Source organism: Nelumbo nucifera, chromosome 5, assembly GCF_055504915.1.
Source record: "Nelumbo nucifera cultivar China Antique chromosome 5, China Antique-T2T, whole genome shotgun sequence".
Taxonomy (NCBI): domain Eukaryota; kingdom Viridiplantae; phylum Streptophyta; class Magnoliopsida; order Proteales; family Nelumbonaceae; genus Nelumbo; species Nelumbo nucifera.
The window spans coordinates 22,623,558-22,644,902 of NC_142653.1; the positions used below are offsets into that span (position 1 = coordinate 22,623,558).

Consider the following 21,345-nt stretch of genomic DNA (forward strand, 5'->3'; position numbering starts at 1 on the left):
CAAAACACGTTGAAGTTGATAGGCACTTCATAAGAGAAAGGGCAACAAGCGGAGAAGTTTGTTTGCCTTATGTCTCTTCAGAATTGCAGTTGGCTGATGTCCTCACCAAGGTTCAAAGTATTGATGCGTATTGGTTCGTATCGGCCGATACGTATCGTGTCGGTAGCTTCCCGATACGCCCCTACAGGGGTTGTATCGGGTTAGACCACGGTTCAGGGGTTGTGTCGATACTTTGAACCTTGGTCCTCACTAAAGGGGTTGCAAAGAACAAGATTGAACATGATTTATGCAAGTTGGGAATGTGTGACATTTACTCCCAACTTGAGGGGGAGTGTTGAGGATTTAATCAGTTTTGTGTAGATTTAACAATAATTTTTTATATGTTAATTTTTAGGTAGGAAGTGGGGACCACAGCATTTATGTTAGGTCCTTTGCTGATTGTTTTTGAAGTCTTTTATGTGTTTTTAGATGCTTGCCGCCCTATAAGGGCATATTAGTCATTATACTCCACTTTATTTTTTTAATATAAATACTAGTGAAGGGGGCGGCCAGAATTAAGCTCTCTTTTTCTTTCTCAAATCTCTTCCTCTTCTTCTTCTCTCTCTTCTCTTCTTTTACAGATTTTTTTAATTCAGCAGATTTCTACTATGAATTTGGTGATATGATGGTTGATTGATGATGCAACCTCTCAAAGTCATTTCAGGAATTGCTGGATGGAACTTTTCTGGATATTTTCTAAGCTTCTAAGACCTTTTCTTCTTACCATGAGTTTAATATGCAATAGTGAATTCTCATTGATATTCAAGTATCAGGCATCTCATATCCGTACCGGTGTTCCCAGATACACATGGATACACTGACTGGGTGTATCATATCTGTATCGGTGTACCCAGATATGCGTGGATACATCAATACAAAAAAGTTTTAAAACTTATAAAAGTAAAAAAACATCGACTATTGGTGATATCAAAGAGAAAAAAATTCTCTTAACTTTGGCCAAGTAGAAAAAAATTTCTGCAGTATTTCCTGGCTGAAAAGTTGGAAATCCAAACATTGATGTGAAGAAGTTCCACAAGAAGCCAGCAACCTTACAATGAATAAAAAGATGTGTAACAGTTTCCTCCTGTTCTTTGCAAAGAAAGCACATATTGGCCATCCAAAAGCCTCTGGACTTCAGGCGATCCACTGTCAAAATACTGTCCATAGCCACAAGCCATGCAAAAGCCTCAATCCTTGGAGGGATTGGATTTCCCCAAACACCATCTATCTGAGATTGATCTGAGTCGTCCTTAACAATTGTCATATAAAGGATTTAACAGAGAACTTCCCATTTGAACACTCCTTCCATCACAGTTCATCCCTTGTTTGTGAAGATAACTTTGTGATGCTGCTGACCTTTCGCTATTTGCTGGAACATCTGGAAAGAGAGAAACAGGAGTCTTTGAAGACAAATACTGGAATATGGAAAAGATTGTGGCAGCCATCAGTAACTCGGTTGCAGATTGGGTTCTGGTCTCTCCAGCTTTTAGTCAAGTTTCTAAAGAAGATTTGAGTGACAGATTAGGGGAGATTTTGGAATATCAAATTTGTAACTTGGATGGTTTTTAGTATGTTGCTCTGTTTAGCTTTTGTTCTGGTTGTATGAGGGTGATGCCTTATCGCCTATCAGGATGTATCTTTTTCTTTTTCTTTTTCATCTTCAAAAGAAATATTGATACACATCAATACCCAACTTTGGGTATTTTGATCCTTGTTGATATTGGAGTCAAGATGATGCAGGAACTAAAGTGTCAAAATTGGATTTTTATGAAATTTTATGTATTTCTGTATTTTTGGACAGCAGGGGTATTTTTTTTTCATTTTTGCAATTTTTTTTGTGGGGTCCAATAATAGGGTTTGATTGTCTAGTTATAGTTTGTTTATGTTTAAAATTTCAGAGTCATTGCATAAGTAGGATTAGAGTTATTGAGTGTTCTTTGAATTGAAATAGGATATGATAACTTAGTTTGTGTCCTACTATGATTATTGAGTCTAACAGTTTGACTCCTAAGACTATTATGAGTCTAACAGTTTGACTCCTAGGATTATTATGAGTTTAGAGTCTATAAATATGTATGGACGTTTTACAGAAAGGCAATGAATTATATTGAGTTTTCTTCATCTTATGCTAGCTATGGTGAGTGATTCCCATGCCCTATAGTGATCCTAGGCACCCTGTGAGTGATTTCAGGTATTTTCTCTCTTCTTTCTCTCCCTATTTTCTCTCTTATTCCTTCAAGAAGCCATTACAGCCATCAACAGCCATAAAATTCTGATCCAAGAAGACCATTCAACATTCTCTTAGGACTAGAACTGAGTTGGTCCTACATCACAAGAGTAGTAAGTTTATTACGTCATATGTGTCTACCATTTAAGTGCTGCTAATTTCATTATGCTGAACATTGGTTTTTTATTTATTTTATTTTATTTTATCTATTTATTTTTGCTGTGGATGATTTGATTTCTTTAAAATATTTTGCAGGGGCAAAATTCCTTGGCATTAACAGACTTTGAGTTGTCAAAAGTGGAAGCTGTTGTTAAAATCTTGAAGGATACATCACACTATCATTGCAGTAAATTTGCAGACGATGACATTGGTTTATTGATGAAATTGTTAAAGTCCTGGCCACATGCAATGATATTTCCGGGTGAATATGTCAATTTCCATTTCGGTCATTTAAGATCATATTATATTATATAATGTATCCATTTCCTCCATGCTTATTTATCTGTCTGTCCTAATTGTATAGAGCAAATAGGTGATAAAGTGATAGGACAAATCTACATACTAAATATTTTCTTACAAGACAACTTTTCTTCTACTAACCTTTACATTCATGTATACTTCATAAACACCTAGGACAAATCTACATACTAAATTCTCTTGGTTGAATGGAATTGCTTATCTGTTTGTCTTTTAATGGATAAGCAATTAAGTAGGTGGTTAGCTCCTTAGTTGTTGAATGGTATGCCAGGTTGAGTACTTTAGAGCTAAACATTTCATTATTTGACTATTTTATCCACTAAAGGACAAACCAATAAGCAAATCAATTAAGCCTTTTTAATAGTTATCAAACAATCCCTTAATACACAAGAAGTTTTCTAATCTCATTTACTCTTTAAAATAAGAATTACTGGAAGAAATTTTCACATTTTTATTATAAAAAGTAAATTACTGGAAGGCTGACTATACAGAACCATAAAACCTTCTAACAGATAGAACTCTTAGTAAACATTAGGAAAGGATACATGATAAAGAAACTGAAGAAAAATATATCCTAGAATTGGAAATTTACAAAAATGTCACTGACTACTCATGCTAAAGGGAAATTTAAGTTTTTTTCAAACTGTTTTTCAAATCAGTTGCCTTAAGAAGGCACTCGTTTTGTTTGACATGCCTGGCTGTGTGGTTGGTCTTGTAGGACCCACTGAAGCCCTTTGGGAAAAACTCTAGATTTCTTGTCGTTTCTCTTCCAAACTACTATACCTGTATTATTATGTGGATAAGTTGTTTTTCTTGCATGAGGGAATATGGTACTTAGAAACTAATGCATTTATCTAAAGGAATACATGTGAGAATTTGAGAGAAAAAATGAATTGATTGTATTGTCTTACAAGGAGCATATACACAGCTTTATATAGAATTACAGAGCTAACTTACAGGGTGATAAAATAGGAAACTAACTTTTCCTAGAAAACTAATTTCTATATCAGTGGGATTCTCCAATTAATATCCCATGATTCTAGGAAACTAACTTATGTATGTTTCCTAAACTGATGGACCTAAAATTATGGAGAGTCAATCAGAGAGTCAATCTTCTACTTTCCAACACTCCCCCTCAAGCTGGTGAATATGCATCTTTCATTCCCAGCTTGGAGATAAGTCCTTGGAATGCCACACTACAAAGCCCTTTTGTCAGCACATCTGCCAGTTGACCATTCGTTGAGACGTATGGAGTGCAAATTAATCTGCTATCCAGCTTTTCCTTTATGAAATGCCTATCTATCTCAATGTGCTTTGTCCTGTCATGTTGGACGGGATTGTGAGCAATGTTAATAGCTGACTGTTGTCGCAGAATAATCTCATTGGACCTTCCCATCTGATCTTTAGGTCTTCCAAAATTATCTTGAGCCATAGTAATTCACATACTCCCTGAGCCATTGCCCTGAATTCTGCCTCCACACTTGATCTAGCTACCACGTTCTACTTCTTACTCCTCCATGTCACAAGATTTCCTCCAAGGAACGTACAGTAACCTGTAGTGGACCGCCTATCCATGGGAGAGTTTGCATAATCTGCATCGGTGTATGCCTCTAGGGCTAATCCAGTATTTCTTTTAAACAAGATTCCTTTGCCAGGATTAGCCTTTAGGTAATGTAGTATCCTATAGACCGCCTGTAGGTGAACCTCTTTCGGATTGTGCATAAACTGGCTAACCACACTCACGGCATATGCTATGTCTGGCCTTGTGTGGGCAAGATATATAAGTTTTCCTACTAATCTTTGGTACATTTCCCTATTCACAGCTGGATCTTCATTTGCTTCTCCCAATTTGTGATTTGGCTCAATCGGTGTGGAGGATGGTTTGCATGCTAACTTTCCTGTCTCTCTTAAAAGATCTGCTACATATTTCTGTTGTGAGATAAAGATGCCTTCTCTGGAATGAGCTACTTCAATCCCTAGAAAATACTTCAATCTCCCAAGTTCTTTTATTTTGAATTCTCTGACTAGGCATCTTCTCAAGGCTTCCTTCTCCTTTTCATCATTTCCTGTCACAATTATGTCATCGACATATACCAAAAGAGCTGTGACTCCCCCTGCATCCGAATGCTTTATAAAGAGTGTATGATCTCCCTGACTTTGTTTGTATCCGATGGCAAGCATAACTTTAGTAAATCTTCCAAACCACGCCCTAGGTGATTGCTTGAGACCGTATAGTGCTTTCTTCAACCTGCAAACTTTATTTCCTTTTAGATTTCCTTTGAAGCCCGGAGGAATATCCATGTATATCTCCTCCTCTAAATTACCGTGAAGAAAAGCATTCTTTACATCAAATTGCACCAAGTACCAGTCGAAGTTAGCTGCTAGTGACAACAAAATTCTTACTGTATTCATCTTAGCCACTGGAGCGAATGTCTCCTGATAGTCAACACCATAGGTTTGTGTATATCCCTTTGCCACGAGTCTTGCCTTGTATCTTTCTAGAGAGCCATCTGACTTGTACTTTACTGTGAAAACCCACTTGCAGCCCATGGGTTTCTTTCTTGGTGGTAGGTCAACAATTTCCCATGTTTGATTCTTATCTAGAGCCTGCATCTCTTCTCTCATAGCATCTTTCCATTTCTCATCAGATAATGCCTCAGATAAAGTATTAGGAATATGAATGGTGTTTAGATTAACTAGGAAACTCCTATGTGATGGTGAGAATTTTTTAAAGGACACAAAATTTGCTAAGGGATATAAAGGATGTTTAGTGCATTCTCTTGTGCCTTTCCTAAGGGCAATAGGAAGATCTTGGTCATATGCTAATTCAAAAGAAATTTCTGGAACTGTATTTACCTCATTCTCAGGATTAGGAGTTGAATCTTGAACCTGCACAAGATTAGGATCCTGGTCTCTTCTTCTTGAATATACCTGCAATCTCATAGAGTCACAAAGTTCATCATTCTCTGTCATGGATCTGGTATGAATGGGTGAAGAAGTTGGTTTGGTTTGAGGTGGTTCGATAGGTGCAGATACGGATTGAACTGGTATAGATGATGAGTTTGGGTGTTGAGAAACTGTAGGTAGACCAAGTGGGAACAAATCTCTGTCCTTATCTTCAATGAATGACAAGGACTCCCCCTGAAGATTAGGTTGAGTTAAATATGGTGTTTTTTCTTCAAAAGTGACATCAATAGAGACAAAGAATTTTTTGGTAGGTGGGTGGTAACACTTATACCCCTTTTGGGTGGACGAATAACCCACAAAAATACACTTGATGGCTCTTGGATCTAACTTCCCTCTATTATGGCTATGGACATGGACAAAAGCAATGCATCCAAAGATTCTTGGGGTGAGATTATTTGTTGTACATAGGTCGGGATAAAATTGACAAAGTGTTTCCATTGGTGTTTTAAATCCCAGCACCCTCGAAGGTAATCGATTTATAATGTATGCGGCTGTAAGCACAACTTCCCCCCAATAGGTTTTTGGAACATGCTGGTGGAAAAGTAAGGCTCGGGTTGCAGCTAGTAGATGACCATTCTTCCTTTCTGCTACTCCGTTTTGTTGTGGAGTATTAATGCAGGAGGATTCATGGATAATCCCTTCTTTTTGAAAATATGGGGATAAAGTTTGGTTGAAATAATCCCGTGCATTATCCGATCTAAATCTTTTGATTCTAACCCCAAACTGATTTTGAATCATGTTATGGAAATTTGGGAGTACACTACTTACATCTGATTTAGATTTAAGAAGAAAGATCCAAGAGACCCTAGTGCAATCATCAATAAAAGAGACGAACGTGAGCCAGGCACATTTGGAACTGTGGAGGGTCCCCATATATCACTATGGATCAAAAAGAATGGGACTGAACTTCTCTTGTTGTTGATTGGAAAGGGCACACACTTGTGTTTTGCAAATTCACACACATCACAATGAAAATATTCAACACTCAATCCTTTAAACAAGGAGGGAAACACAATTTTCAGAATTCCAAAAGATGGATGTCCTAGTCTAAAGTGATGAAGCCAAATGGTGTCTTTGTTGGATGATGAAAGGAATGACAGAGATAACTTATCCTGGACAATATTTGATTTGCATGATTCTTCAAGATAGTAGAGTCCATTCTTCTCCTTAGCAAGTGCAATCCTCTTCCCCGAATCCTGGTCTTGAAATATACAGTAAGAAGGATAGAAAAGCACATTACAGTTCATGTCATGGGTGAGTTTTTGGATGGATACCAGGTTAGTGGACAATTTGGGAACATGAAGGACATTTTTTAGTGTAAGTGATTGATTAATATGGATATCCCCAAGGCCAGCTACGGTAGTAAGGGAACTATCTGCAATGGCTATTTTTCGATTGCTTGGGCAGGGGGTATAAGTGCTAAAATGTAGCGAGGAGTGAGTCATGTGATTTGTGGCTCCTGAGTCAATAACCCATAAATCCCTAATAGGTTCATCTGAGACATTTAGTCCGTGAGGAATAGAAAACTTACCTGAGATTGCAAGAGAGCCTGCACCACTAGGTTTCTCCAACGATCCCAGAAGCCCCCTTAACTTTTCGATCTCCTCCTTATAGAACTCGGTCTTGTCTGGAGGCTTTTCTTGGCTCGACTGATTCATGGTGAAGTTAGCTTGATTTCGACTCTTTTGTTGTCCTCCTCGGTAGCCCCATTCCCTATTCGATGGTTTACCATTCAGCTTCCAACACTTCTCTTTGGTGTGCCTTGGTTTCTTGCAATAGGTACACCAAAGTGACTCCTTGTTGTCCCGTGCAGAGGACAAATCTGTCTTCATTCCTTCCAGTATTTTCGGTTGTTCCATCCTTGTAGCCATGGGTGAACCTTCTAGTACTTGGGGTTCAAGCATAACCCCCTACGGCTTTCTTCAGCACGAATAAGAGAAATAGTCTCATTTAGAGATGGTACCTCTTCTTTGCTGAGAATCTGGACCCTAACTTGATCAAATTCTGCGTTGAGTCCTGTAAGAAAGTCATAAACACAATCTTTTTCGATAAAACTCTTTAGGATTGCTGCATCCGCTGCACATTTAGTCTCAATGCACCGATAACGATCGAGTTCTTGCCACAGGTTCTACAGTAAATTTGCGTACTCGGTAACTATCTTGCTGCCTTGTTTAGTCGCTCCAGTCTTGACTTTAATTTCGTACACTTGTGCTGCATCACGTGCCTTTGAATATGTTTGTCGGACGGCATCCCAGATCTCTTTAGCCGTGGATAAAAACATACACGTGTCGCTGATTTCAGGGTTCAATGAATTCCATAACCATGACATGATCATGGAGTCAGCTTTGTCCCATGCATCAAATCTTGGATCTCCTTCCTTCGGTCCCGTCCCTAAGAGATGGCTAAGCTTTCCTTTTCCCTTTAAATATGTTCGAACAAACTGAGACCACTTCAAATAATTTTTCCCGTTCAACCTATATGCTGCCTGAATGTTTTGCAGGTCGTCAGATGATTGATGGGAGGAAACTTCTTCCGATTGTGCGGTATTTGATACGGTGGCTTCTGACATATTGGGCGGGCTTCAAGAAAGAGAGAAAAACAGACAATGAAGTTCTGAAAAATTTAGTAAGGGTTGGCGATGAAGGCCTAAAGAATCTTTCAGCCAATGTCCAAAAAAGGTAACTGTAATGCTCCGCCAAACTGAAGAGTGGATTGAAACCTCTCAAAATCAAAACTGATCCAAACCAAACCGAAGGGATTCAGTAAATCTGCTCTGGGCAACACCAAATCTAAGATTTCAGACTGATCCGATGTCTCTACAAAGATTCAAGAAAAAGGATGAATCCGATGGCGCAGCAGTCCAGAAGAAGAAAAAAAATGTAGAGTTCAGATCTGTAGCCGATCTCGAAGAAGAAGAATCAAGGACACTCAAGAACCTCCCAAATACTGTTAAAGAGTTCTTGAACCAGCAGCAGCAGAGATGACCGGAGAGATACTATGTGTAGATTAGGTCGTGACCAGCTTTGACACCATGTGGGAATTTGAGAGAAAAAATGAATTGATTGTATCGTCTTACAAGGAGCATATACACAGCTTTATATAGAATTACAGAGCTAACTTACAGGGTGATAAAATAGGAAACTAACTTTTCCTAGAAAACTAATTTCTATATCAGTGGGATTCTCCAATTAATATCCCATGATTCTAGGATATCCCATGATTCTAGGAAACTAACTTATGCATGTTTCCTAAACTGATGGACCTAAAATTATGGAGAATCAATCAGAGAGTCAATCTTCTACTTTCCAACAATACATTCTACTTGGATCAGCCTCTGTGATCAATTGTCTAGCAATAATTGATGTCTCATTAGTGTATATTTTGGAATATGATTTCATTATGTGATTCTAGTTATCTGCATGCAAGGAGTTGAAAATTAAAGGTTTCACTTTCATTTTGCAAAGTGGCTAATATGGGATGTGTTTGTCCAGTGATTGATATCTTAAGGATGATCATCTTACATCCTGATGGGGCAAGTTTACTTCTTGTGCATGTCCAAGATGAAAATGGTAACTTCTCCATATGCTTATCTTTTGCTTTTCATCTGTGGCAAACTGGTTTGGTCGAGAACAGTTCTAGCTAGAATTTCATTTTAGATACATTTAGAGTTGTGTTACTTTATATTGAACATAATATGTTCTGCTTATAAAACTTTGCTTCCAGACAGAATTCTAGCAGATATGGTAATATAGTAATGGCATATTTTGTCATTAATCCTATTCTCCTGAATCCTGATTAGTCACACTGATCTCTTTATTATTTCTTCTTGTTGTACATCTTATTCTTGCATTTGATATGTAAAGACTTTTTGTGATCTAAACAGATGCGTTGATGGAGATGATTAAAAGAGTTACCATGCTTCCTGCACTGCCAGCAAACCTCTTAACCAGCATTCGTGCTTTGACAAATCTCTTCAAGCATTCATGCTTCTATCAGTGGCTACAAATGCACCGCACTGAGGTCATTTCTTAATTCTTACTCCCAGACTGGGGTTGAGAATTCAGATTCAACTATTTATTGACAGAAATTACTAATTTCTCACTTATCAGTTATGATTGCAAGAATGGGCCTTCTTTTGGTAGATTAAGGGTGATTGACCCAGTCTGTTGTTTTCTGGTTAGTTCACAAAAGTCTGGTATGAGATAAGATATGATCCCTTACATTTTCTTTTTCTCTAAGGTCAACATTTGGTTTTATTTTTGGCCAAGTGGTAGTTGACCCAGTCTGTTGTTTTGTTTCCTTTTAGTTACCAGATCAAAGAGTACTTAGTAAAAAGATAACAGAGTGCACATTATCAAGCCTACTCTCAATTGTGCTAGACCTATAAATCCTCTAGGGTCAAAGATAACACTATGTATATGCATAATCTTCATGAGTATGGTTAGACTATCTAATCTAGAAGAGTACTCCCTCAATACAACCCTGATTTTCTTATCCCACTTTTTGCAAGTCTGTCAGCCAAAGAGTTGTGGATATCTGGATCCATCTGGATGATGTGTTCATGTTGCAAATCAGAGCTCAGGCCTCACTATATAGTTATGGAAAAACCAAGGTCCCTCAACAGCATCCCTAAACCATTAAATAACTACCTGTGAATCTCCCTTCACATCCACACGTGCTAAACCTATGGTAACCAACAGTTGTAGACCTGTAGTATGGATCTCATCTTAGCTTTGAGTCCTCTGAACAGATAGGCCCAAATATGCTACTAAAATCTCCTCTTGCATCCCTGAAAATTCGCCCTGCACTGGAGGGGGAGATTGCTATTACAGTTTTATAGTTTTTGTTTGGTTTAGCTGGTAAGGAAACATGCTTTGATGTGTTATTTTTACATATGAACATCTGCTAGTTGGAACGATAACCACAAATTAAAATTCCAATACTTATGAGTTGTCTAATACAAGTACCATTACATTGGGTAGGGATGAATTAGTGCTTGAGTGAGGAAAGTGGAGTGATGTTTCTGAGTCTAGTATGCAATATTGCCTTTTCAGTTGATGCTTACACCTAGAACTTTCCACCATAATCTGTAGAATTCTTCCATATGAAGTCATTGCCTTGAAAGGGGTTTTTATATGCTAATTGTGGCTGAAGCATTTAGAGATGCTAGAGTGTGCAGGTTTCTTTAATGGTTGTAGGCCTACCTCAGAATACTGCGCATATTCTGGAGGGAATTGGTAACTTAATAAGAATCAATCGTGGTGAAGCCAAAGTGCTGGAGCTAAATATCAAACCATATCTCATGGTGCTACTGAACTTCTCTTGTTGAGGCTTGAGTGCATTGTGGTAAATTGGGGGTTTAAGGAGTCGAAAGGATCTACATGTTGAAACTTGAAACCAAATATGAGAGCCAATTTTTCTATTTGAGGAGGAAATAAAGGAAAAAGGACCAAAACTGCTTGGTGTAATACGAGTTATGATTCCCACAGTAGAATAAAAATGGAGCTCAAGTATTAGAGCTTTAATGATGCCTTGATAGATGTAAGACCTATTATATGAATCCTTGTTGGGATAACTTTCTACAACAGACTTTGCTCTGATGAAGGGACTATCTTTGACAGCTACAGCATTTTTGTATCTAGCTGAATAGAAGCCCTTGGGATGTATAAAGTTTTCTTTTTAGTTTTCCTGCTCAGTGTCTTGCTGTGCAGGCTCCCTGTACTTTCTTCCCTTTTTAATGAAATACTTTACCTTTTCTCAAAAAAAAAAATGTGGGAAAGATATTTTTGGATTTGGATGTGAGGATCCGGTGCTAGTCCCAAGGACTCAGAAGGGAGGATATCTTTTTAGATTGACCCATGTTCCACGTTTTACTTAAGGAATTATTGATGGTTTTGATAAGCTTAAGTCCTCTGATTTTGATGATTTACTTGACTGAATTGTGGCAAAAAATCAGAAATACTGAACAAAATTTCTCCCCTGTACTTGATGTTGATGCAATTGAGAAAGGGGATTCTTATAATTTTACTACAATCTGTGAGCTCCTTCTCTATGCTCTTGCACTGAATTGTAGACATATTTCAAAAACTTATGGCATATTAGTGGTATGATGAATATGGTGCATGCATCTATAAAAAAAATGATGCATGCACTTCTTTTTCTGAAACATATATTCTATATTTTGTAATAGTGCATGGTGCTTTTCTTGTTTTCAAAAGGTCATGTTTTGCATATTTTTCTCAAGGAAAATTGAGTGTGTAAAACCCTTGGTATGGCAGGAGAGGATTAGTAATGTTCTTCATGTTTAGTGAGTTTGCAGATTCTTGATGCCCTGTCAAGTTGTTGTTCATCTACCAACAAGAATGTGCAATTGTCTTATTCCACATTGCTACTCAAGTAAGTCCAGCTTGTATTTTGGTTTCCTTATATTTATTTTCCCCTTGCATATTTATTATCTTAAAAAGGGAAAGACACTACTTGTTAGCATTCAAATTATGCATACCAGTGCTTACTTGTGTTTGAGTATTATCTGGTTTTATATAAACTAACATGAATTTATTTTGATGAGTATAAGCTAACACACATAACAGATATTGTTAAAGCAACTATTCATTCTTGACATACTGGTTGAAGATGGAAAGTTGGAGGGGTCTGCAAATGTTTGCAGGGAAGTAGTTTGATCAGACCACTTCTGTTTGGACAAGGGGCCTGAAGGGGACTTCGGTAGTATTGATGACCAAAGGAGGCAACCTGTAATAGAATCCACTAAGAAGTAGGATCACCCTTTACAAACTCCAAATCCAACTAAAAAGCTAACCAGAAACAGCTCCTGTTTACTTTATAGTTATGATAAGCCCACATGTAACCCATGGAGGTCTTCAAGTAATGACAAATAAGCTATATGGAAGTATAAGCAAGATAGTGGAAACTAGGAAGATTCAATTCTTGTCATCAGTTGACACCTTATCAGGAAAAATGGCCATAACTTTTCCAAAACAGATAAGATTCAGAAGATCTTGGTCTCATTAGATGGGTTACTAGAAAACCTATCTATTGACACCAAAACAAGTCAAATTGACAACTTCTGAGATCTAAAACAATACAACACTCAATCTTCTTCCACTTATCAAACTCAGAAAACAAGGAGATTTCCTTCAAGAGGCAATCAAAGATCAAAAGATTCCGATAAAAGAACAAAAACACGCCTGTAGAGGGAAGGTGCTGCTCATTCAAATAAATGAAAATAGATGGGGTAGGTTCATCCGCTTAAGCTGTTGGGAGCTTGCTCAGAAGCTCAGATTCATTTGCATCCCCGAAGAAGCAAGGAAAACAGGTTGGAAATCTTTCGTTGAAGTACTAAATTCTCTTCTCCCGAGTTCTGTTTTGTCAACCTCTGAATCTCCCCTACAAGGGGATTTCCCACCCATATTGGCTACGAGCAGAATCGTTAAGGCTGGCGACTCCGCCCACATCTCCATAGCCAATTAATCGAGACCCTTCAGCAAATGGAAAAACGCTTTTGTGTGTTCCAAAACTGACGACCTATCTTGGAACGAAGTGGAGTTAGGAGTTTCAGCAAATCTTCACTCCCCAGAACTTGTATGTCTCCACCCTTTCTCCCAAAACAGAGCTGTGGGGTTTGCCTCGTCTGAAGATCTAGTCTCTGCTTGGGTAAGGTTGGAGAAGATTCTCGTCTATGGTAGGTGGGTGAAGATCGATCGGTGGTGGCCGACTGTTAACTCAGTTCCTTCTGGGTTAAGTTTTGATGGTTGGATCGTAGTTCATGGCCTCCCATTTCATTTATGGTCAGATGAGGTGTTTTCTTTGATAGGAAGCTTATGTGGAGGGCTGGAAGAGATTGACCCCAAAACCAAGGACTAGTCGGAGCTGAGCTTTGCCCGTCTGAAGGTGAAAGACCGCGGAGTTCACTCCATCCCCCATTCGATATCTATCATTGATAGAAATGTCTGGTTCTTCGCCATGATCGAAGTAGAGAAGAAAACAAAACCACCTTCTCCATCCACCGAGTTAACTCGGAGCGCCAACTCACGAACTTGGGAATCCCTTGTTGCCGCAGTCGAGCCTCTGAACAGAGCAGGAAACTTTCTTGTTAAGGACAAAGAAAAGGTGGCGACTGTGGCAGAGGCGTGTAAAGCAAGGAAGAAGCAAAATCTTCCCCTGCCAAGAAAATATAAAGGAAGAGAAGAGAAACTTTTTTCCAGGAGCTTTAGAAGGAAAAAATTTCAAAATTTGAAGGAATCCGTGGCTCTTGTCTCAAAGCCTGCACCAGAGCTATTTGCTTCGGACCCAAATGCTGTGAAGTCCCACTGGATACCCAAACCCGACCCGGTTAGGAAACCCGCCAAACCTGCGGGCTGTCACTCACCTCCAGACCAGGGCGAAGGCCACCCCAAGCGAAGCCCCCTCCCCCCCCCCCCCCCCCCCCCCCTTGAGACCAACTTTCAGCGAAGAAATCATCCCTGCAACTCCCCCAAGTCCAAACGATCGCAGAAAGAGAATCTACCGACCCCCAACTCCGTCGCAGATCTCGACCCCAAGCTCCTTCGGAGATGAATCTGAGCCGGATGAAGACCTGAGCACTTACAGGACAGAATCTGAAATGGATACCCAGGAAATGGCCAAAAAAAATTAGGCCTCCAGCAATGTGATTCCGGCAAGGTTTCTGGTAGAGAATGGAACAGCACAAGAGATAAGGGAGTTGACCAGGTGACATCAGGAACAAAGAAAATTCTGAAAAAGGGACCGAATAGGGAATTAAAGAGGCTACAATGGGGTATAGCTGATCAAAATTCAGAATATGCAGGAGAAGGGAGTAGAAGAAAAGGTAAGGGTAAGATCATCAGAGGTTAAGATGAAAGTCCTGAGCTGGAATGTAAGGGGGTTGGGTGGAGAAATAAAGGGAAGCTTAGTAAAAGATACTTTCCGAAGAGAGAATCCTGACATTATTCTGATACAAGAAACCAAAAAGGAAGAGGTGGACAGAAAGTTAATCAGAGCAATCTGGGGTTTAAGAGGCAGAAAATGGGCTACACTCCCAGCCATAGGCACTTCAGGAGGAATCCTTGTCATGTGGAGAGAAGATGTGGTTTCAGGAGTGGAAGTTGATAGAGGTGAATTCTCTCTTTCACTGCTTTTCACAAACAAGTCAGATGATTTTACCTGGATCCTAACAGCAGTTTATGGCCCTAATGATCCATCAAATAGGAGTAGATTTTGGGAAGAGCTGGACTCACTGCATGAACATGATGAGATTCCATGGGTTGTGGGAGGAGACTTCAATGTCACGAGATTCAGTCAAGAACATTCGAATGGGAAGAGGGTAAATAGAAGCATGAGAGAGTTCTCCAACTTCATATCCAGACACAGGCTGCATGACCTCCCCCTAAGGAATGGTAACTTTACCTGGTGGAACATGCAGGAGAATGCCATAAGTTGTAGGCTTGACAGATTCTTAATTACTTCAGATTGGGAAGCTCATTACCCCCTAACCTTTCAGGAGATCCGCTCCCGATGTACTTCGGACCACTGGCCTATCACCTTAAGTACAGATTTGGTGATCAGAGGAAAAACCCCTTTTAGGCTGGAAAAATTCTGGATGGATCACAAAGATTTCTGCAAAAAGGTTGCCTCATGGTGGGAGGAATGCAAGACAGAAGGTTGGCCAGGGTACAGATTTCTGGAAAAATTTAAATATGTAAAAAGGAAGCTAAAAGGATGGGCCAAAGAGGAATTTAAAGCCTTCAAGGAAGAGAAATCAGCAATCTTATCCGAATTGGATGATTTAAACCAAAAGGAGCAGAGTAGGCACCTAAATGAGAACGAAAGAAGGAGAAGATTCGAGCTAAGAAAAGAATGGGAGCAGGTAGTAAGAAGAGAAGAAGTTTACTGGAGACAGTGATCTAGGGTCAGATGGTTAAAGGAGGGGGACAATAACTCCAGGTTCTTTCACATATATGCATCTGGGAGGCGGAAAAGAAATCTTATAACAAAATTAAAAATTGGGCAACGAAAAGTGGAGGACCCTGAGGAAATTTCTGAAGCTTTCTTATACTTCTTTAAAGATCTTTACTCAAAGAAAGAAAACAGAAAACTCTCCATAAGCTTTTGGGAAGGGTTTAAACTGTCGGAGGAGAATAGTCTGTAATTAGAAAGAGAGTTTCAAGATCAAGAAGTAAAGGATGCTGTCTTTAGCATGGATGGAGATAGAGCCCTGGGCCCTGATGGTTTCCCAATTCTATTTTATCAGATTTGTTGGAGCATAATTAGTTCAGATTTGATGCAGGTGTTTAATGATTTCTATTATTCAGCCATTGTCAACAAAGGAAACAATTCTAATTTCATATGCTTGATTCCCAAGAGAAAGGATACTTTAGAAGCAAAAGATTTCAGACCTATCAGCTTGACTGGGAGTGTATACAAAATTTTAGCAAAGGTTCTAGCCAAAAGACTAAAAAAAGTCCTAGGGGGAATCATTTCCCCAAATCAGTTTGCATTTGTCAAAGGGCGACAAATCATTGACAGCATCCTAATAGAAAACGAATGCGTTGAAAAGAGGAAGATGAATGGCAAACCAGGGGTGATTGTGAAACTCGGTTTGGAAAAAGCATACGACAAAGTAGATTGGGAGTGTCTCACAGAAATAATGAGATTAATGGGATTTGGAAACAAGTGGGTTTAGTGGGTTGAGGGATGTATAAGCTCCACCTGGCTCTCAGTTCTAATAAACGGGCAACCAAAAGGATATTTTAATGCTAGCAGAGGATTAAGACAAGGCTGCCCCCTCTCCCCATTGCTCTTTACTCTAGTCACAGAAATCTTTAGCCAACTGGTGAATAAGGCTATCTCTCTTGGTCTTTTGAGAGGTTTTGAAGTCGGATGGGAAGCCACCCAGATATCTCATCTCCAGTTTGCCGATGATACCATCCTTTTCCTAGAGGCTGATGAAGAATTTGTATCAAATCTAAAATGGGTCATCACCTGTTTTGAATGGATTTCTGGACTGCAAGTAAACTTCGCAAAGAGCAGTATTGCTGGCCTAAATCTAGCTGGTGCTCACTCCTTGGACACTTCCACAGAGATCTTGGGATGTAAGGCAGAAAACCTCCCCTTCCTCTATCTGGGGATGCCCCTTGGAGGAAACCCGAGAAATCAAAACTTTTGGGAACCAATTCTAGAAAAATGTGAGAAGAAGTTAGCCACATGGAAAAGGAACTACTTGTCAAAAGGGGGGAGGATCACTCTAGTTAGAGCAGCATTGGCAAACCTTCCCACCTACTACCTCTCTATCTTCTGCATGCCCAACAAGATGGCAGTTCAGGTAGAAAAACTTCAGAGAAACTTCATTTGGGAAGGAGGCGGGGAAAGGGGCTCTCACCTTGTGAAGTGGTTTCAGGTTAGCAAACCAAAGGAGGGAGGTGGATTGGGAGTAGGCTACTTGAAAGAATGAAACTCAGCTCTTCTCAGTAAATGGTTGTGGTGATTCCCTCTTGAACCAAATGCGCTTTGGACTGCTGTAATTACTAGCAAATACGGAAAGCACGCCAACGGTTGGGATAGCAAGCTCCACTTGAATCGGGTCAAAGACACCCACCCTTGGAAAGGTATAATCTCAAACTACACTTTTTTCATATCCTTTATCAGATATAAGGTGGGAAAGGGCGATTGAATTAAGTTTTGGACTGATCTATGGTGGGGTAATTCTACCTTAGCCAACTCCTTCCCTCGTTTATTCAGCCTTACCATAAACCAAGAAGCTTCCATATCCCAGGTTTTACCCCCCTCCCCCCTTACTTCAATTGGAATCTAAATTTCAGGAGACCTCTAAGGGACCTGGAACTTAGTGAAATCACTAGCTTCTTGCATACCCTGAGAGAGGTATACCTCTCCCAAATTTCCCCAGATCTCCGTGTTTGGACCCTTCACCCATCAGGTAAGTTTTCAACCAAGTCTTGCTTCAAGGCTTTAGTTAGGGAAGATCAAGCTACTGATCAGTACCTTGGTGTGCTCATTTCCCTTCCAGGGTATGCTTTTTTGTGTGGGAAGCCGGCTTAAAGAAAATCAATACTTACGACCTCCTTCAGAAAAAGAACCATGGAAGTATTATCTATCTCCCCATGTGTGCTGTTTCTGCCTTAAAGCTGGGGAATCTATCAACCACATCCTGATGCACTGTGAGGAAACTAGAAAATTTTGGAATTTCTTTCTATCACTCTTTGAATACAGCCGGGTAATCCCAGAAAATGTGGTTGATTGCTTAGGGCAATGGTCCGGAAGAGGTTTAAGCAAAAGAGGAAAAACTTTATGGCTGTCTGCTGCTCATGCTATCTTTTGGAGCATTTGGGAAGAGAGAAACAACCGGGTGTTTACCAACCGAACAAAAAACTTTGAGGAGCTGATTTCTATAATCTGTCATAGATGTTTCTTGTGGACCTCCAACTCAATTTACTTCAGAGGAGTTACTTTTGATGACTTTCAAAGAAACACCATAAATTTTCTTCACTCTAATCATAAACAGCTCATCACTTCCCGCAGTTTCAGATCTGAAGTGGAAGGGGAGACGATCTTGTACTTTGACAGGAGTGCTTTTGGAAACCCAGGTGCTGCGGGTATTGGAGGGGTAATTCAAAACAGAAATGGCAATATCAGATGGGCTTTTTGTGGGCCGATTGGGATAGCCTCCTCAACAAAGGCCGAAGTCATGGCAGCTCTAACTGGCATCAGGATTGCAAAAGACATGGGCTTACTAAACCTTACCATTAAAGGGGATTCAGCCAACACCATTAACTGGCTTTCTAACCCTGACAGTGGGCCTTGGGCTTTAGCCCATGTAGTCTGGATTCTGAGGGAGCTAAATTCTAAAGCCGACAGTCTAGCTAAATCTGGCGCTCACAGGGATTCCCTTTTTAGTGATAGTTTTTTGCCTATGTAACTTTCTGAGTGCTTAATTGCTGTGTACATCTCCTCATGTACCTTTCTTTTCTTCGAATTAACTTTTTCTTCAAAAAAAAAAAAAACATAGACTACAAGAAAATGATGCGATTACAGTTTCAACTTCTCTAGAAACCAAAACTCTATATGAGATCCTTTAAATTATTTTGACTTTATTAACTAATTAATATTTTTTCAAAGCAAAGTACTCAAACAAAGACTCATCCAAATAAGTAGGGGTTTTTTTACAAGAATCCTGTTTTCCCATTTCACTCTATCAAGAGAGTTGTATCCCTTGTGAAACTGTTTGCTCTCAAATCATATCTTGTTATTGCAACCATTTTCTTTTTTGTTCTGCCACCCCTTTAGATCCTTACACTTGCATTCACTTCTTGCTGGTGTGGTGGTTGGTCTTCTATGTACATTCTTAAACCATCTTTTTCTACTTTGTCTTGTTTTAATCCATGGTTTCTTTTCCTTTTTCATGGCTAAAACATGAAGAGCAATGTTTTGTTAAAAAGTTTATATGAACAAACTAAGGAATTAAAGTGCACATTTTTAGTTGGTACTCAGTACATATGGTACCAAATATAAGTTCATTTAATAGATACAGCACGTATTTCACATTTTTGTACTCTGGCTTGACAGAAAATCTCTCTAATAGTTTGATGCATACACATTAGGGCCAACTCTTTTTGTGGTTACCTTGCAAATTCTGTGCCCTAAAGAATCATTTGCTATTTTTGCAGTTATGCTGTCCTATTGATTGAAAGAAAGGATCAAGAAGGCCAATCTCAAGTTCTATCAGCTGCCCTTGAAGTATGTTCCTTAGATAAGGAATTTTATTTGCTCTCACTTATCATTACTCATTTTCTAGATGTTTTTCTTTTCTTTCTTTTGTTTTTTTTTCTCAACAATATTTGGTTCTTTCTTTTCTCTTCCTTTTTCCTATTCGGAGTATTTTCTAGCCACATTATGTTTGGTGTTAATTAGACATTTTCTAAAATGAGAATGGTGTGTTTTCCTTATCAACAATATTGTTTGCTCTTGAAGTATGTTCATTAAGTAAGGAATCTTATTTGCTCTCCCTTATCGCTACTCGTTTTCTAGATGATTTTCTTTTCTTTTTTTTTTTGTTTTCCTTCTCAACAATATTTAGTTCTTTCTTTTCTCTTCCTTTTTTTCTCTTTTGGGGTATCTTCTAGCCACATCGTGTTTGATGTTAATTAGACATTTTTTAAAATGGGAATGGCATGCTTCATCACAAATGATATTTCTCTCTCTGTTTCACAGATTGGAGAAGATGGAAATCAAGATGCTGACTCAAAATTCCGGGCTCTTGTTGCCATTGGATCACTGGTACACATTGAGAATTTAATTTATGCACTCCTTTATTTGTTGCTGTTAATTTGATGGATGCTGATATATGCACAGTTTCATTGCTTCATATGGACTTTTTTTGAAAGGAATGTTCACAAAGGGCAGAAGATGCCTTGTACTGGTATTACAGAAAAAATAAATCCATGTGATCATACCTTGGGAACTCAAACCCCCAATAAGATCAGGACCAGTAGGGGAAATGAATAATTTGATCTCTCCAATTAGTTACAGATGTTAATTTAACATCTTATGCTTTGCACAGATCAACTACTCAATACTGACCTGAGAAAAAAAATTAAATGTTCACTAATTTATTTTCCCTTTTCCATCCTTGACAATTGTTGTAATACAAGTCAAATTTTGTAGAAAATAAAATCTGTAGATTTCCTATATTTATCATATCTATTTCAAATTTCTAAAACAGAAAATCCATTAAGAAAATTACAAAAGCTTAGATAAAATTTGCTTTGTTAACTTGCGCTAAGGATGTTCCTTGCCATGATGACCTTTTATGGTTTGTTCAGATCATCCTGCTAAATCATTGGTCAAAACCCCTAGTACTAGTAGAACTCCAAAACAACCTACATTGAGAGGTGATATGGCGAGATGAGAAATGATCTTTCATTGGTTTTACCAAAAAAAAATCTTTCATTGCAAAATATTGAATGCTATTCCTGATCGCTGTCCTGTTTTTCAGAGAGATTGACCACACAAGATGGCCTCTTTTGGATTGAGTGGTTTATTATTATGCTAAGGTTTAGTCCAACAATGTTGGGGTTCTTTTACAGTTGAAGATGGTTCAGAACGTCAGTTTTTCCATTGAAAGCTGAAGCTATCAAAACTTGTTTCGAATGCTGCTACAGTAACCCGAACCAGGAAGAGAAGGAAGAAGAAGAGGAAGAAGAAGAGAAGAAGAAAGAAAATAAGGGTCTGTCGAAATCTGATGGACTACCCATACAGTCGACCCCCTTAATCTTTATTAGATTCTAATGACCTTTACAAAGACTAAACTACCCTTACTTAAGTGTGGGGCAGAGTGTCTCTAATAAGACTGCCACATAAGCAAACTACTTAACAAACATAAGATGACTAAACTACCCCTATTCGGCTCACTTTAACAAAACTCAAAGAGTAAATCAGGCCCTGCTTGGGAGGGCTTAAGCTTTGGTCTAGTTGTAGTTGCTTTAGATGAGCTGCTTTGAAGAAAGCCAGTGTTTCTGACATGTTGGTCTGTTCTAAAAGCCATGCATTGTTTAACGGGCTGACCTGTTCAACCTGGATGGTTGAACTGGTGAACTGTCACCCAG

General features: G+C 39.0%; 1 protein-coding gene across 3 annotated transcripts in view; it reads left to right on the top strand.

Annotated features, from left to right (window-relative positions):
• LOC104595776 (transducin family protein / WD-40 repeat family protein) overlaps positions 1–21,345 on the top strand; it is a 94,809-nt gene that overhangs the window by 68,343 nt on the left and 5,121 nt on the right. For 2 of the 3 annotated variants that reach the window (XM_010256662.3, XM_088887829.1), the window contains exons 16-21: positions 2,522–2,687; positions 9,202–9,279; positions 9,594–9,730; positions 12,030–12,106; positions 19,408–19,477; positions 19,952–20,017. In XM_010256662.3, the coding sequence (XP_010254964.1) occupies positions 2,522–2,687; positions 9,202–9,279; positions 9,594–9,730; positions 12,030–12,106; positions 19,408–19,477; positions 19,952–20,017 (594 nt within the window). Of the gene's footprint in view, positions 1–2,521; positions 2,688–9,201; positions 9,280–9,593; positions 9,731–12,018; positions 12,107–19,407; positions 19,478–19,951; positions 20,018–21,345 lie in introns of those variants that run through there. The other variant, XR_016076286.1, reaches the window with a different exon arrangement.